Source organism: Filicampus tigris, chromosome 11, assembly GCF_054856515.1.
Source record: "Filicampus tigris isolate MCC_2025a chromosome 11, RoL_Ftig_1.0, whole genome shotgun sequence".
Lineage (NCBI taxonomy): Eukaryota > Metazoa > Chordata > Actinopteri > Syngnathiformes > Syngnathidae > Filicampus > Filicampus tigris.
The window spans coordinates 7,505,896-7,521,485 of NC_141227.1; the positions used below are offsets into that span (position 1 = coordinate 7,505,896).

At 39.4% G+C, this 15,590-nt stretch overlaps 1 protein-coding gene across 1 annotated transcript in view; it reads right to left on the reverse strand.

The window, feature by feature from the left end:
• Positions 1-15,590, reverse strand: part of dntt (deoxynucleotidyltransferase, terminal) — an 81,121-nt gene that overhangs the window by 43,466 nt on the left and 22,065 nt on the right. The window contains exon 8 of the mRNA XM_086045154.1: positions 5,040-5,142. Coding sequence (XP_085901280.1) covers positions 5,040-5,142 — 103 coding nt within the window. The remainder of the gene's footprint in view (positions 1-5,039; positions 5,143-15,590) is intronic.

A 15,590-nucleotide genomic window follows, 5' to 3' on the forward strand; every position in this document is an offset into this window, starting at 1 on the left:
GGCGCGCATTAGAACTGTGGTTGACGTTTGTGAAAACACTACCGCTTTTGTCAACAAAAACTGACATGACAGTTGATGATGAAGTGTTGCTGTAACTTATCTTAGCTTATTATATGAAAACAAAAGAGTCAGGCAAGACTACATTCAGCTATGGAAGATAATTGAAGCCTGATCTATGGAAAAACAGCTCCTCTTCTTCGATAATGGGAATCTCTGCCAAATAAGATGCCATGCCAGTATAGTGGAGGAATGAAAATACTGAAAATAGGTGTGAATGAATTGAATGAGTACAAAAGAATTAGGAGACTCAACGTGGATCATGTAAGAGAGAGGAGTACATGTAGTAAAGGATGGCAACAGACAAAAATGATCAGCGTAGAATTGATTTTTATGGAACTCAAAGATGGCGGCACGGTAATCGACTGGCTAGCACGTCCGCCTCACAGTTCAGAGGTCGTCGGTTCAATCCTGGCTCCGGCCTCCCTGTGTGGAGTTTGCATGTTCTCCCTGTGCCTGCGTGGGTTTTCTCCGGGAACTCCGGTTTCCTCCCACGTTTCCAAAAACATGCATGGTGAGTTGATTGGACTCTCTAAACTGACCCTAGGTATGATTGTGAGTGCGGATGTTTGCCTCTGTGTGCCCTGCGATTGGCTGGCAACCAGTTCAGGGTGTACCCCGCCTACTGCCCGAAGACAGCTGGGATAGGCTACTGCACGCCCCGCGACCCTTGTGAGGATAAGCGGTATCGATAATGGCTGGATGGATGGAACTCAAAGACGCCAGTGATTCTTCCACCTGGTGTATGCTTACGTCATGCTTGGTGCAATTTCAACACAGTGGCATGTCTAACATCAAGAGCAATCTGTACACTGGTTGACCTGATTCATTCAAACTTGGCAAATGATTTGATCAAAGGAAATAATTAATAAATATAAAAGAGAATGAGTAAGAGTGGTAAATATATATTGAGTAGATTCTACAGTTGTTTTTTTAAAGTCGAGGTATATTTTACTACATTTTTATAGATGTTTCTTACTGATATAAAATAGATAGTGTAGGTACAAGCAGCCCTTTATTTTATCATTCATTTACAGCATTAGTCATCAGGTAAATTAAAATGTCTTTCATGGCTTATATTTACCACTCTTTTCACAGTGCACACCATGAAACACACCTTATCGAATCTACCCAATAAATGTAGGGTAACAGTTTTCAGACACTCTAATTGGGTAAATGTAAATAATATATTTTAGCTTAAGAGTACCTTAACCCTTTCATGCAAAGTGGTCACTACAGTGGACAGCTATTTAAAAGTTGCTTTCGCCTATATTAATTAATCTAAAAAATATATTTAATGTATTAATATATAAATATATATATATATTTTTTTTTAAAATAATTACATTAAATCATAATTAATGCATGAAAGGGTTAAAAATCTTTTGTTTTAATTTAGATTAATTAATGAGATCCCTGTTAAAGAGCTTTCATTACCAATACAAGGTTGAGAAGCACTACATGAGTGAAAGCCCATTCACCATTTCACCCATATTTTTGTTTAAGTTTGAGTAATAATTATTAATTGAGAGGAGTATTTGTACTAAAAATCATGAGTATGTTTACCTCAACATTAATGAATAATGTAGTCGTGGAATTTAATAAAGGTGACATAAACTTTATTCAATATATGTAAGTATGTCATAGCTTTTGAATTAAGGTATTCTTTACCCAAAATAAAAAATTAAAATACACCCAATTAAAGTGGCTGAAAATTGTTAAGCTACATTTACTGGGTCGATTCTAAAGGTTGTTTTTTTTACAGTGAAATACACAATGTGAAAACAATAAAATAATCTACATTAGACCACAAGCAATGCTTTGAATCACAGTCACAATTACGTAACACACTGCAATGTAAAATATTATTCTTCCATCTTCTTTTATCTCTAACCTTTTCATGGCTGGTCCAAAAAGAAATCAAATGTTGATCATTTGATGTTTGCAAAACTGGCAAGACCCACCCAAACGCTCTGTGCAACGTTAGGGGCATATTTGTCATGAAAATAGTACAGCCTCAGGCTCACTTTAGAGGTTGCACTGCAATTTAGCACTCACAACAAAATAGGCACGTCAGTCCATCTGATAGTTCGTCTTATCCCAAAAAAATGTTTGGAATGCATCTACATCCCCTGAATGGAATCAAATATGCCAACCTTACACAGCCTCCACCTTCTATATTTCCCGAGATCAAAAATAATGTGAAAATTCACTGAGGAACAGAAAAACATGCAAAGAAATTCAGCCCCTACTCTCACTATTAAACCTCCTCATTACCCATGGTGAGAAACTCATTTGTTGTGCAGCTGCGGGTCAAATTTCCAAGTGTCACCCTCGAGTGCTCCCGTGGATTGCTTTCTCTCGCTCTGCAATTACAGATAACCATTCACCTTCCAGTAGGTAGGGAAAATGATTCTTTAAGTTCCCTTTGTGTTGCGCAGAGTAGTCAGTGACAAGAAGTGCAGCATAAAAGACCTAAACTACAGCGAGAATCTTTCTGTCAAACAGATACGTTTCAAGACTAGTTGTGCAAGAAGGACTGTTCTTCCTATGATCTTACAAATGAAGGCCACTTGGGCCATTTTTCACTCCCTGTTGTCACTACATTACTTTTGGCCTTCAGTCATATTGATGCCTTTGGAGAAAAGCATTAATGGTTCTGGTGACAGTCTCATGGACCATTAGGTACCGGAACACATTTAATTCAAGCTCGCTTTAGTTTGGGACCCTCCAGCATACATATATCAAGTGTAGTCACTCTGATTTTATTCCTGTCTTGATCTTTCTGTTTGACACACATATGCTCAAAAATCCATTTTTAAAAAAACAGGATGTCACGAAGTTGTCGTCTCAGTATTGCAGTGGACTGTTTAGCCCAATGGCGGTCTGTAATCATCTCCCAAGCAGCAGGTAAGTCAGAAAACATCTGAGCGTAAGCTGATTCCAGAGAGTTTAGAGAGGGAATTACAGAGAATGATGCAGATGCAAAGATAATCTTTCCCCAATAGCTTTTCCTGTGAGTTGTGGGGGAGCGGTGGGGACGATTGGAATCTGAATGTTTATTTCCATGTTTTTATCTACCTGCAGCCTTTTTTTTTTTAAAGATAACAGCATGAGATCATAGCACAACAGCCAACATTCTCAGCACATACTTTGTACATAATGTTGTGAGGGAAGCATAGAACTGTGATCTCATCTTGTAATTTGACTGACTCACTGAAAGGAAACTTCAAAAACCTGCCGGGAAGCTGCCGATTAGCTTGTTTTGGCCAAGAGCTTTTGAAGGCCAGTCCAAGTAGTCTGCTCAGATTTGATTTAATCTGAATCACTTATCCAACCAGAGGTAGAACACTTGAATATCTAACTGCATTCAGTCGGCACAAATGCATAACAATAAAGCAGAATTGTATTATTATGGCAGGCAATGCAAACAGGGCTCAGCCTTTGGAGAGCAACACTGCACGGTATTGAAGGACGCTGATGATAGATGAACGGAAGCAATGCTCAGTGACTCATTTGTCTGCTAGTGAATCTGGCACTGACATTGCCTCTGCCCCTGAGTTATGCTTTAAAAATCAGCAGGAAAATGATGATGACATTTGTTTTGCAAGGACATTTCTAACTCCCCACAAGTTGGACAACTGTCCTTAGCATTAGCTGAGTGGATGTGCTTGAGTCCTCAGGGACACGATTCTCAATGACAAGTTTACGCAGCCGGGAGTCAAATTTTGTTATGTCATTTAATCACTCTCTCTCGTCCTGGTGGTTGCTAACCAGGCCGGCTCCATCCCTTTTCTGCCTGCTGAGAGAAAAGTTAGCAGCCCTATCTCGCTTAGTTTTCCTGGCCACCTAGGATTTGTTTTAACATCTGCCCTACCTGTTTAAGTCACCATCTCCCTTCAATGTTCACAACTACTGTTCACATACTGTGTGCTTTTCATTACTTTAGCTCACCTGCTTTGCCTGCAGGGAACAAGTGGCTGCAAATGGTGAGAGCCCTGTTAATAATATGTATCAGCTGATTATCAGCTATACCTGCACTGGTGAATCTATTTTATTTTATTCTTAAATACAGAAACGTATGATCCCGAACAGTAAAATAAATTAAGTTACTTATGTTTGTTTACGGGCGGCACGGTGCTCGACTGGTTAGCACGTCCGCCTCACAGTTCAGAGGTCGTGGGTTCGATCCCGGCTCCGGGCTCCCTGTGTGGAGTTTGCATGTTTTCCCCGTGCCTGCGTGGGTTTTCTCCGGGTACTCCTGTTTCCTCCCACATTCCAAAAACATGCATGGTAAGTTGATTGGACACTCTAAATTGCCCCTAGGTGTGAATGTGAGTGCGGATGTTTGTTTGTCTCTTTGTGCCCTGCGATTGGCTGGCAACCAATTCAGGGTGTCCCCCGCCTACTGCCCGAAGACAGCTGGGATAGGCTCCAGCACGCCCTCGACCCTTGTGAGGATAAGCGGTATGGATAATGGATGGATGGATGTTTCATTACCAATTCAGCACGCACATGTTAAACGGACAATAAAAATATTATGGTCTTCCATCATTTCATGTTTTCTTACTGGCCTTGAGGGTATTCTTTTGTAGCATGACAGCAATTTGTTGTACATTTTGGTACCTGTGTCAAGAAGCTTTTTTCCATTTTTTTTCTTTTTTTGTTAAATTGATTCATTTTCTACCCCGTTTGTTCTCATCAGGGTCAATGGGTGAGCTGGAGCCTATCCCAGCTGAGCTTGTGATCTCAATCACATAGTGAAGAACAACCATTCACACTCACATCGCCCCACTTAAATGTTGCTTGATAAATGTATTTAAATTCATTATGTTCATTTTTATACCCATACGCACTGCAAAACTGAGATATGCTAGTGGCTCAACACCATTAATAATAATCAAATTGGAAAAATGTTCATTTTGAACTATTTTGCAATTTTAGAAAATTGGCACCAAAAGAGCAAGAAGTCATATACTTACTTGTTTTTTGAAACAATCGATAATGTGGCGTAGCACATATTCCTCCTTCCCCACCTCATGTGTTGTGACAATAAAGTCCACATCATGGCCAACATCCTTCCCCCTGCAAACAAAGACCGTGCATGTGCTTATTGTGTGTTGGAATTTATATTTTAGTTATTACATAATGAACCTGGCCTTTTTTGAACCATTCAAGTAAGTTGTTGAATGTTGAAAAATTATTGCCATCTATTTTGTATTTCTGGAGGGACATTTTTAGGAAAACCATTTGTCTGGCTTAGTGTCATCAAAAAGAGACCAAAATACAGTCGGACGTGGCTTCCATCGTGCATCTTGGCTGTCAGTACAACTGCAAGCACAGTTTATTGAGAAGAAAGTGACCAGGCAAAAAAACCTCAGAGTAGAAGACCGATATGTGCACATGACATTTGCTTGAAAAGCAAATCTAAAAGAATCAGTCATGGTCATGAAAACTGAATTAGATAAGCACTCTGTTCCAAAACTTACATACTTTTGAAAACACTCTTGAGACCTTTTCAGATTAGTTAAAGCGGATGTCAACCCCAAATTGTCTTTACAATAACATGTTCTATATAGCCCCATTTGTCTAAACACGGTGTTCTGATTAATATTGCGTTTGTGGAATATGAATTAAGGAGCAAAAGTCTCTGGGGGCGGCTATTTTGCCACTTGCTGTTGATTGAAAATGTCATCACAGCTGCGCAAGGCTCGGGTATCGACCAATCACAGCCCAGCTTCAGAAAACAGGTGAGCCGTGGTTGGTCACTACCTGAGCCCTGAGCAACTGTGATGTTATTTTCAGTTGACAGCAAGTGGCAAAATGGCTGCCCCTTGAGATATATAAAAATGGGTTGATTTTTCTGTTTAACTCATTTTCCACAAATGTTATATTAATCAGAATGCCTTGTTTGGACTAGCAGGGGGGCTGAGAACATATTATTATTATAAAGGAAATTTTGGGGTTGACTTCCCCTTTGTCATTCTTCACTTAAATGCTCACTGAAAGTCATTGCATACAGTACAGTCAGTGAGTCCACCAAATGTATGTAATGACTTTTTAATGTGATATGTTAACTGTACTGTTTGATTATTCAGTAATGGGGAAAAAGCATGTGCTCCAATACTCTATTCCTTGACTAATTTGGAGGTTGTAATATGAAAACTATGGGGCAAGAAGACCTATACATACAGGAAATAGGTGAAGATGACTTAATGTGACAAAAAATGCAAACATTTTTAATAGTGTATTAACACGATTTTAATGCTGCGTTACATGGCATTACAAACTTTTAGGATTTTCTATTCACAAAAGACTTTTTTAACAGTTTCACTGTATTTTCAAATAAGATGATGTTTGCTTGATCTGTGATTTTATTCTGTATTATTGTTGTTAAGTTTATTGGAACTCATGTACCTAAATCCAACATACTAAATCACAATGGGTTTTTTTAAAAGCTCATGAAAGGTCTTAAAATCTATTTTGCCACATGCTGTCGACTGAAAATGACATCACGTGTTGAGGGCTCAGGCAACAACCAATCACCTCTCACCTAACGTCCACAAGCTGAGCTAAGCTTTGTTGCCACATTAGCGCCAGCTCAAGAGAGTGTGAGTGTTTCATAAATTTGCATACTGGAGGTCCACATGGCGACACCCCAAAGCCCTTTTGGGATTTAGCCACTCTAGAACCAGATGCAGACTACCATTGGACGCAATACTGAAATAATGAAAAACAAAACATATTCGAAAGCATTTTTGTGTGGGCAGACCCTCCTAAATTTTCGATATTAAAATCAGATGCATTTTTTGGTCCTAAAAAGAGTTTGTTCTTTTGAACTAACAGCTTTTGTTTTCAGCACAGCTGGGCATTTTACTAAAATTTGCCGGTCCATTTTCCACCGTCTGTCTATCCGCCACTTTGTCCGGCTGGACCAAATAGTAATCGCCTAGAGGCCGGTCCGGCTATCATTTTAAATGGCTTACTGTAGCGTTTCCGACAAGCCAGTCGTTGTTGTCATTTTTGTTTTTAGAAGATCCAACAGGATCAAACTAACCTTGTCTTCCAGTTGGATTTCATTGGATTTATACAGTATTTTATTTGAAAGGAAACAAAAAGGAAACAAAAAGGAAATGTGTTTTCCAGCCATTGGCTCACTCTGGGCTCATTACTAAAGCTCTCATATTCCATGATGAAAAGAAACATTGTGTTCTTGTGATTATAGTGACCCACTAAAACAGCAGTGTGTGCAGTTTGTCATCAGTGGGAACAGTGCTGACACAAACAGCAAACATAGGCCAAGCGTATTTGACAGAAGTTTCCTGATTTATCAAAGTGGCCACCACTTCAGCTCTATCCTTTGCCTCTGCTTGCTACCAAACAGGCCAGGTGCCATTTAATCACTATGCAGTCACATACACACACAACTGCTTTCGTACACATTAGCATGAGCATCACTGATAACAGCAAAGTGAAATGACAATGAATGTCAGAGACGGCTGCAGGAGAAGGATGAAATACCACAGTTCCATCTTCCGTTGCTGCTTGTAACGAATAATGGAAACATGAGAGCGTAACATCAAAACAGCAAAGATGGGCTACGAATGGCTTTATGGAATGGCTCAGAGTTCATCATAGCTAATTTGAGGGGCAACTGAGTCTTTGAAAACAGCCATAAGTGCTCTACCCTTCGCTCTCAAGCACACTCAGCAGATGCCGCTTTTGTCACATTTGCCCTCTTACTTTAACTTATTCTGATTCCATTAGAGCAGATGTGTCTCACTTGCTTTAAGGCTTGGTTGTGGTGTTGCATGAGTTGACTTGTAGGATACATTTATTTCCATCGCAGATTCCCATCTGCTGAATGTGCAACTTCCCCTAAACCCTGCAGCACTCTTAATTGGCGAAGCCAAGATTCCACGAGATTCCCAGTTTGTGTAGGGTGTTACAAAACATGAAAAGAAGCTCGCCAGCTTACGAGCAGCCTCTGCTACCCTAGCAAATCTCACTTGAGTGCTCTGCATAAATGTGTGCCATGAATAGCAAAATCATAAACACGGAGAAAGACTGAAGTCATCAGCATACATTCATACCTCTCTTGGACATCTACTACCTCTAATCACGATGTGGCGTGCATAGCATATGAATGGGTGGTGAAGTAGGACATGTTCACTTATAAACACTACACTTCTTATCTCTCTGGAAAGTATTCGTGCATTATTAGTACGAAGCAGGGCTATGCAGCACTAATACAGCTTTGGTCAGCAGAAAAATGGATGATAGCACACAAGTCCTATTCTCTCAAGTGAAGGGGGTGTTTTTCTTCCTTTTCTTTGCAATCTTTATAAGGCATCTGCTTATGGTCAGCTGTGTCACCACACACAAAAAGAAGAAACAGTGTAACGTCAGCTGGTCTACACTTATATTGCGTGAGGAAAAATGATAAATTATTAAGTGTTTCAGTACAAAGCGCATGAAATATTAAAGGTTATTTACAAATTTGTGTGGATGACAGGGTGACATGTATGAATAATACAGATGTGGGAAGTGTTGCTTCTGGAAATGTCAAAGAATGTGAGGAAAGAAAAGTTTGGTCACAGTTGAAAGTAGCTGGCTCGAGTAAGGAAATGGCTTCCCTGGCTGTGATGTGTCACTTCACCTTCAGGTTTGCCTCACTGCAAGAAATGGGAAGTGAGAACGCTGAAGCTTTAACATGAATAAAAGAAAAAACATGTTTTAAAGGTTTCATCTGTTAGAGTAATTTTCATGAAAGCATTCTATTTTCTCTACTTCTTATCCCTTTCAGATGACATTCATTTTGTATTTGTTCCTCATGTTTGACATGTACCCTTTGGTTAAAGAAATCTGGTCTGGTTTGGGGTTTGCGATTCGGTGCTTTTATACAACTGTCCCGCCTCATTGTGGGCCGACGATCAACTGGCATGTCCGCGAAGACCACGTTTGCTTCACTTAATGAAAAGGGAGGAAAACTTGTGGATGCTTTGCCTTGACAACATGTCTACATACTCACAATGCCCTGAGCATTTAACAGTTCCTGGCCGCGAAGAACATCTCCATGATGGAAAAATGGGAACTCTTTACTCACCGGACCTGGTTGTGTATACTTTTTTTCCCTCTTCCCAAAGCTCAAGGGGACTTGTTTTGAAGAAGTGGATGACATCAGACGGCCATGACGACAGAGGAATACGGAATACAGGTATTAGCTCCACCCCTTTCTTCACCAGAGCGTCTAAGACGTGTGCGCAAGTGTGACGACACAACCACAAATTCGATCATCGTACTGCGGTCGAGCATGTCCTGGTGCCAAGTGCATATACTGTATGAACACCGTTATGCTTGAACAAAGTGTTTGTCATGGCCAATCTGTGACAATTACAGAAGTACAATAACAAAACACTGCTCTGGACCACCCTAGTCTCATTGTTATTGCTCATGTCAAGCAGAAGAGGGTAGTCCCCAGCACCTACATTTGAACCATTTCTCAAAACAGAGAGGCTTCAAACGTCATCAGTGACAGTGTTTTCCGATAATGAATCACACTTTCAATCACATTTCAGAAATTCCTTCCTGGATTGATCAACACATACGTCGGAGCCTCAGCACAATTTGGCCCATCGCTAACAACATCAGTCAGAACAGAAAACATTCTGTATTAGCCACAGGCGTGTTGGCTAAATCGTGTGCCTGTGTGGAGGCCATGTTGACAGGGGTGATGTTCCCAACAAAGGCAAAGCAAATTAAAAATCAAATTAATTCAACTCAACTGTATTTATAAAGCACTTTAAGACAACCGCCGCTGTACAAAGTGCTGTACACGGAGTAAAAAGTCATACAAAACCGAGTAATGAAACAAATTCATAATGAACACAGTAAAAAGCAGAACTTGCTCATTTCTAGTTCTCAATCAGTTTTCATTAAGTTTACTTCTTTTGTCAATGTCAAACGTGTAGTCTACTATCAATATAGAACATTTGTAAAGAAAAATCCTACACAAGATATTTTTATCCCGTGAAAGGTTATTCGCGCGTATTGTAATTGCATGGCATCGTATGCACCTGTATGCAGCACAATGTGCCGGCATTTTAGTTATTTCGGTTTTCTTGACATCCAGAAACACGGAATGTACTGATGCCTTTGCCCCTAGTAGCTTAGCATCGCCGTAAGCACACAGCTCAAAAGCGGCATGTCGTATCAACCTATGTTTGTGTCTATGTTTGTGTCTATGGTATTTACACTCACAACCAAACTTCATTAGATTCATTAGATACACCTTCTCAATCTAATGATGTCAAACACAGGAGGTATAAGTTAATTAATGGGTCTTATTACAGTACTTTTTTTTCGACCAGCTGTCAGTATAATGCAGTGCAGTTTTATATCACCGGCAACTATAATCACATGATATTGTTAAACTAATACCTCTTCGAGAGATCAATCAGAATTGAGCATTAATATTAGATTGTAAGGCTCTCGATTTTTATATTGTGAATGTGTACCTAATGTAGCGGCCAGCGATTGTACATAACATGTTGCAGTGGGAGTCTGCTGCTGTTTGTGGATTTGAGAGCCGTTCGATGTCATAAAGTGACAGTCCTGACAATTTTGATTTTGAGTAAGCGCCACAGCTAAGACTTACTGGTGCCATTTGAGGGTTTCACATATATGCAGGCAGAAGCTGTGTTTTCCTGCTTGATCTATTTTTAATCCCCACGAACAACATTTCTTGGAGTCTTGTCACCCTTCTTGCACAGCTGTCCTTTCAATAAGCCTAATGTCAGGAGCATCAACAAATCCTTGTGGTGTTACTTTGCTCTGAAGGGGATGACAGCTTGATTTACTGCAGTGTGTCAGTTGCCATTTGCAAATTTGGGGGGTTGACTAACACTTTAGTGAACGTTATCTGGGTGCATCTATTTCAAGAGATTTAGTAAAGGCTATTGGTTGTAAGTAATTAGGTTAATAAGAGAGTTTGAACCAGGCTGGAAATTATAGGTAATTAAATATGTCAAAATTTTAGAATGGGTGCTTTCTCCAAGAACATCACAATGAAAAGATATAGTGGGTGATTAGTGGCGATGCTGACAATTAAATGAGCACATACACTATTTCGATGCGTTGTACCCTATTATCTACTATTTAAAAAAACAGATTTTCACCAAGCTTAAGATATATTAATCACTAACTGTCTTAAATTGTACAGGTCATTGTTTTTCTATATAACTCTGCATGGTTCCAATTAGATTTCAAGGAATAATCTCCAAGCCTACACCAAATATGAGAAGGCTTTTGAGTGTGCTCCATCTTGCTGAGTTTGAAGTCATAAAAGCTCTCTCATAGGGCCTGTTATGCTTTTCAGCAGACTCCTCTACTATAAATCGTGTACTGTTGCTCCCCATCATCTTGATGTTAACTATCCGTGATGCTCCAATCTCTCCCCCCTCACCCCCATCTCTTTTACCACATTTTCCCTTGAGGAGCAGTTATTTACATAATCAGACATCATTCCAGCTGTCACTCATCCCTTTGAAGTTAAGAGTTACTGTGTAGTATAAGGAGTATGCCACCACTAATGTTTCTCTCAAGTCAAGGGAACTAGAGAATTTTCAACCATCACAGCAAAAACGTATTTTATTAGACGTGTCACCTTAGATGTCCAATGTTAGCTATGGCCAATAAATTATTTCTAAGAAAATTAAAAAAATGGTACCAATATATCTGAAACATACTGGACTAATTTTGTACATTTCTTTCTCAAAAAATAATTCACTCAAAATGTTGATATTATTGAGGTGCTATGTTTGTCCTGCATATCATTCTAAATCCACCAAATTATTAGGCCGACTCACGTTGTAGTATCGTGAAGTGTAAGACCCGGTGTAAGTGCAACTAAGACATGTCTGCCATCTAGTGGTGATTGGTGATATTACAACTTTAAACTACAGTCGACCTGCATATTCGCAGTTCAGCACTCACGGACGTGCATTTTCCCCTTTTGTTTCTCCCCATTGCCCCGCTGTTTTTTCATGTCAATTATATAGTGGATGTTCGTCAGTGTTTTGTTTTTAAGTTTGAGGTTTTGTAAAAAAAATACAAGAACAAATGTTTTGTTCAAAATTAATCAAAAGGCCACTCAGAGTGGGATCGTGGGTTTCATACAGCCCACGGGCTGCCAGTTGCCGATCCCTGCTCTAAATTGTCCTTGCAGTGATTGTGAGTATAAATGCAGTGTGGGGGCTCACTCACCCCCGTTGACTTAAGTGCCTTTCCTTACTGCCCTATACTGCCACTTCTGAATTATTTACCATATACATATACAAGCATGCACACGCACTCAAACAAACACACGCACACATACACACACACTACTGAATATAGCAGAAAAACTTACTCTGGCAAAAAGCCCTAGATATAAAGAAGCGAGCAACTCAAGGAGAAAAGAAGGTGCAGATAGCTGCACACGGTGGGTGAGAGCACTTAGTCGTATAAGTTTAGGGTGGCCAGGAAAAGGAGAACTGGCAAAGACCAATATGACCTTTGACCTCAGTTTACTGGAGCATTTTGAATTGGATATTTGTAAAAATGGAAAAATCTACTCATGCAGATAAAAAGTAATTGAATGTTAATACAATTGCACTATGATGTCAGACTGAATAGACTTGACGAGACCAGTATTACTTCAGCTACCTTGTCCATCTTGTCTTATTTATCCTTTTAAATCGATATGCTAATACATCATGACGTCAAATTATTCTGACTTTGACATACAGTAAGAATTACACTTTGGAAATGTGACAAATTAATTGGGACCAGTTTTGTCCTAACATAAATGTTCTATGGACACAGCAGATTAGGGCCAAAGCCTATTTCTTGTAAGTAAAGTAAAGAGTGATAAAGATGAAACGGAACTTCCAAACTTAAATACAATTTCAAATGTAATCAATATAATCAACAAAAAAACACAGTTTGCACAAAATTTCATTCGTGACATCATTTGGGATGTCAGCATATTGTATACCTCAATGAGACCTCAATTCAGTGACCATGCAAGGATTGTATATGGATGTCTTTTACATTTTCTAGGGCATTTTTGTGACACTTAATCCAAATATGTGAATGAGGACCCGCCTCATTAAGGAATGTTAAAAGATATTGAAGATGTGAAACGAAAAAGAAGTAAGCACACTCTCACCAGTATACCAGAGTATTTGCCAAGTGTAGTTTTTTTTAATTGATATTTTGCAATGGTTGATGTCTATTTACACTTGTGTGAAAATTATAACTTTATTTGCGTCCGAGCTGACAATTGGTTTGCCTGGTGCGCCTACAGCCACCACAGGGTGACGCTGTTAAAAAAAAAAAATGTTTTTTCCTTTTTCTCTTCCTCCAATAGCGTTGACAGTTGACCAAACCAATCAGACCTTAATACATGAGTTTTAAGAGTATAAGAATTAGCCTTCACTGCACAAGGCAGTAATTTAACATTTTTACTCTGGGTAACTTGCACAGTTGAATGAACATGGGAGAGGGTTTCAACAAAATGGTGCAGAACAAGTACGTAAAACACACACAGCTACTGTTACACTGCAACGTTTGCTGACATAAATTCCTGATCAGGATGTATGTGGGTGGTTCTCAGAAAGTATATTCCAGGAGTATGACTTGAGGGACCCCCCAAAAAAACATGTTCAAAACCCGGTAAAAATAATATATGCTTTAAATCAAATCTTCCTGCAGTGTGCTATGAATAAATAAAGATAGTTCTCTCAGCTCTTTGTTCGCAAGAGATTGTTGAATGTCGTGGTCTGCTCCATTGTTTCATATTGGAGCACTTGGTACCTGAGCACCGAGCACTCAAGTAAAAAACATTTTTAAATTAATTAGTTTTACACTCGAACAGCTTCACTACCTTCATGCAAAGATATTCAGCTGAAAAATTGGTCCAAATGACCAATTGTACGTAGAAAATAAATTGAATGGTGAACAATGACCGTTTTGTTAGACTCATTACTTTCGAGCCATGGTGGACACCAATAAATGATCAGCATTCGTGTTGCAAAATACGGAAGGCCTGCAGCTGCAATTATGCACCTTTCAAACCTTGCTGACTCACACTTAAGAATACACTAAAGAAATAGCGTGTGCAACTAGCGTGAAATAATTTATCAACCTATTTTATTGAACATCCGTTACCAATAATACTAGACCCCACGCTTGACACGTAGCTTACTAAATCATTGTAGAATTTAAGAAATAAAAAAAAAGAGTTTGTAAAAAAAAATTTTAGCATCGTATTTTGCAGGGAACCCATTGAACTTCCGGTTCAACTTTACTTAAGGTCATTCAAGCAGAAGTATATTGTTCATTGCAGTAGTAGATCATCAGTGGTACCTGGTGGACACAGAAGGAAATACACCTAACATTTTTTTCTGGTGATGTACAGTGGTCCCTCATTCATGGCACTTATTGGGGGGACAGAACCCGGCGCGACAGGTGAAAAACCGCGAAGTAGCGTCGGACTTATTATTATTATGATTATTATTATTATTTTATATGATATTTATTGTACAGTTTTATTTTGGGGGGAATTGCGCCACTGTTACGCCCCGACATGGTTCCCACACTTCTAAATACTTGTTAAACAATCAATTTAACTATAAAAATGCAAAATGAAGAATATAAATACAGTACCAAGCTGTAGGTGGTGAGAGGAACATGAGCTTCAACCACGGCAGCTGACGATCACGACGGAACGTTCGCTAAAAACTACGTTAACGTTTTAATTTTTATCATAAAATTGACTTACCTTAACTAGAATTCCATAGTGTAATTTATCCAATCCTGCATTTTAAAACGCTTGTCGTCGTCGTGAAAAGTGAAAGTAAAACGGTCGCTTCTTCTTCTTCTTCGCCTGCTTTTTCTTCTTCTCCTCCTCCTTCTTCATTCCAAAAACGAAGAAGAAGCATGGCTGCCGGCTAGGGATCATGCATTAACTTTATCTTTGCACAATAACATCAATAAAGACCTTTGGATAAAACGCAACGTGGGATTGTAGTTAAGGTAAGCTGTTTTAAGACAACCTAAGACAAAACTAACAAACACTTTCACACTTTATTCGGCGATGTCTAAGTCGTCCGTGCCGCTGCACTGCGCTGCGCTCATGACTTATGAACACAGCTGTTGGGCTGCACTGTCCGATTTTTACAAAACTTATTAGAGCAAACTCATCATTACAAATACGGATGAGAAAGTATCCGGCTTGACTCTGACTAAATCAACGGCACATTTGAATAGTGGACGAGACTAAGCGAGAGGCTGCGATGATGCGCACTCAGTCAGATCACGCACAGTACAGTGTGTGGAAAAAGTAAATCCACTTGTGCTCTCGTTGGTCGATCTCGCGCTGGGAACCAGTTAACACCTTTTATAAGTCTACAAAGCCTCCGAGTCAACTCATATCTTTGAAACAATGCGTCTTTCTGCAATATAGCTGCCGATATGGCTGTGTTGTTTCA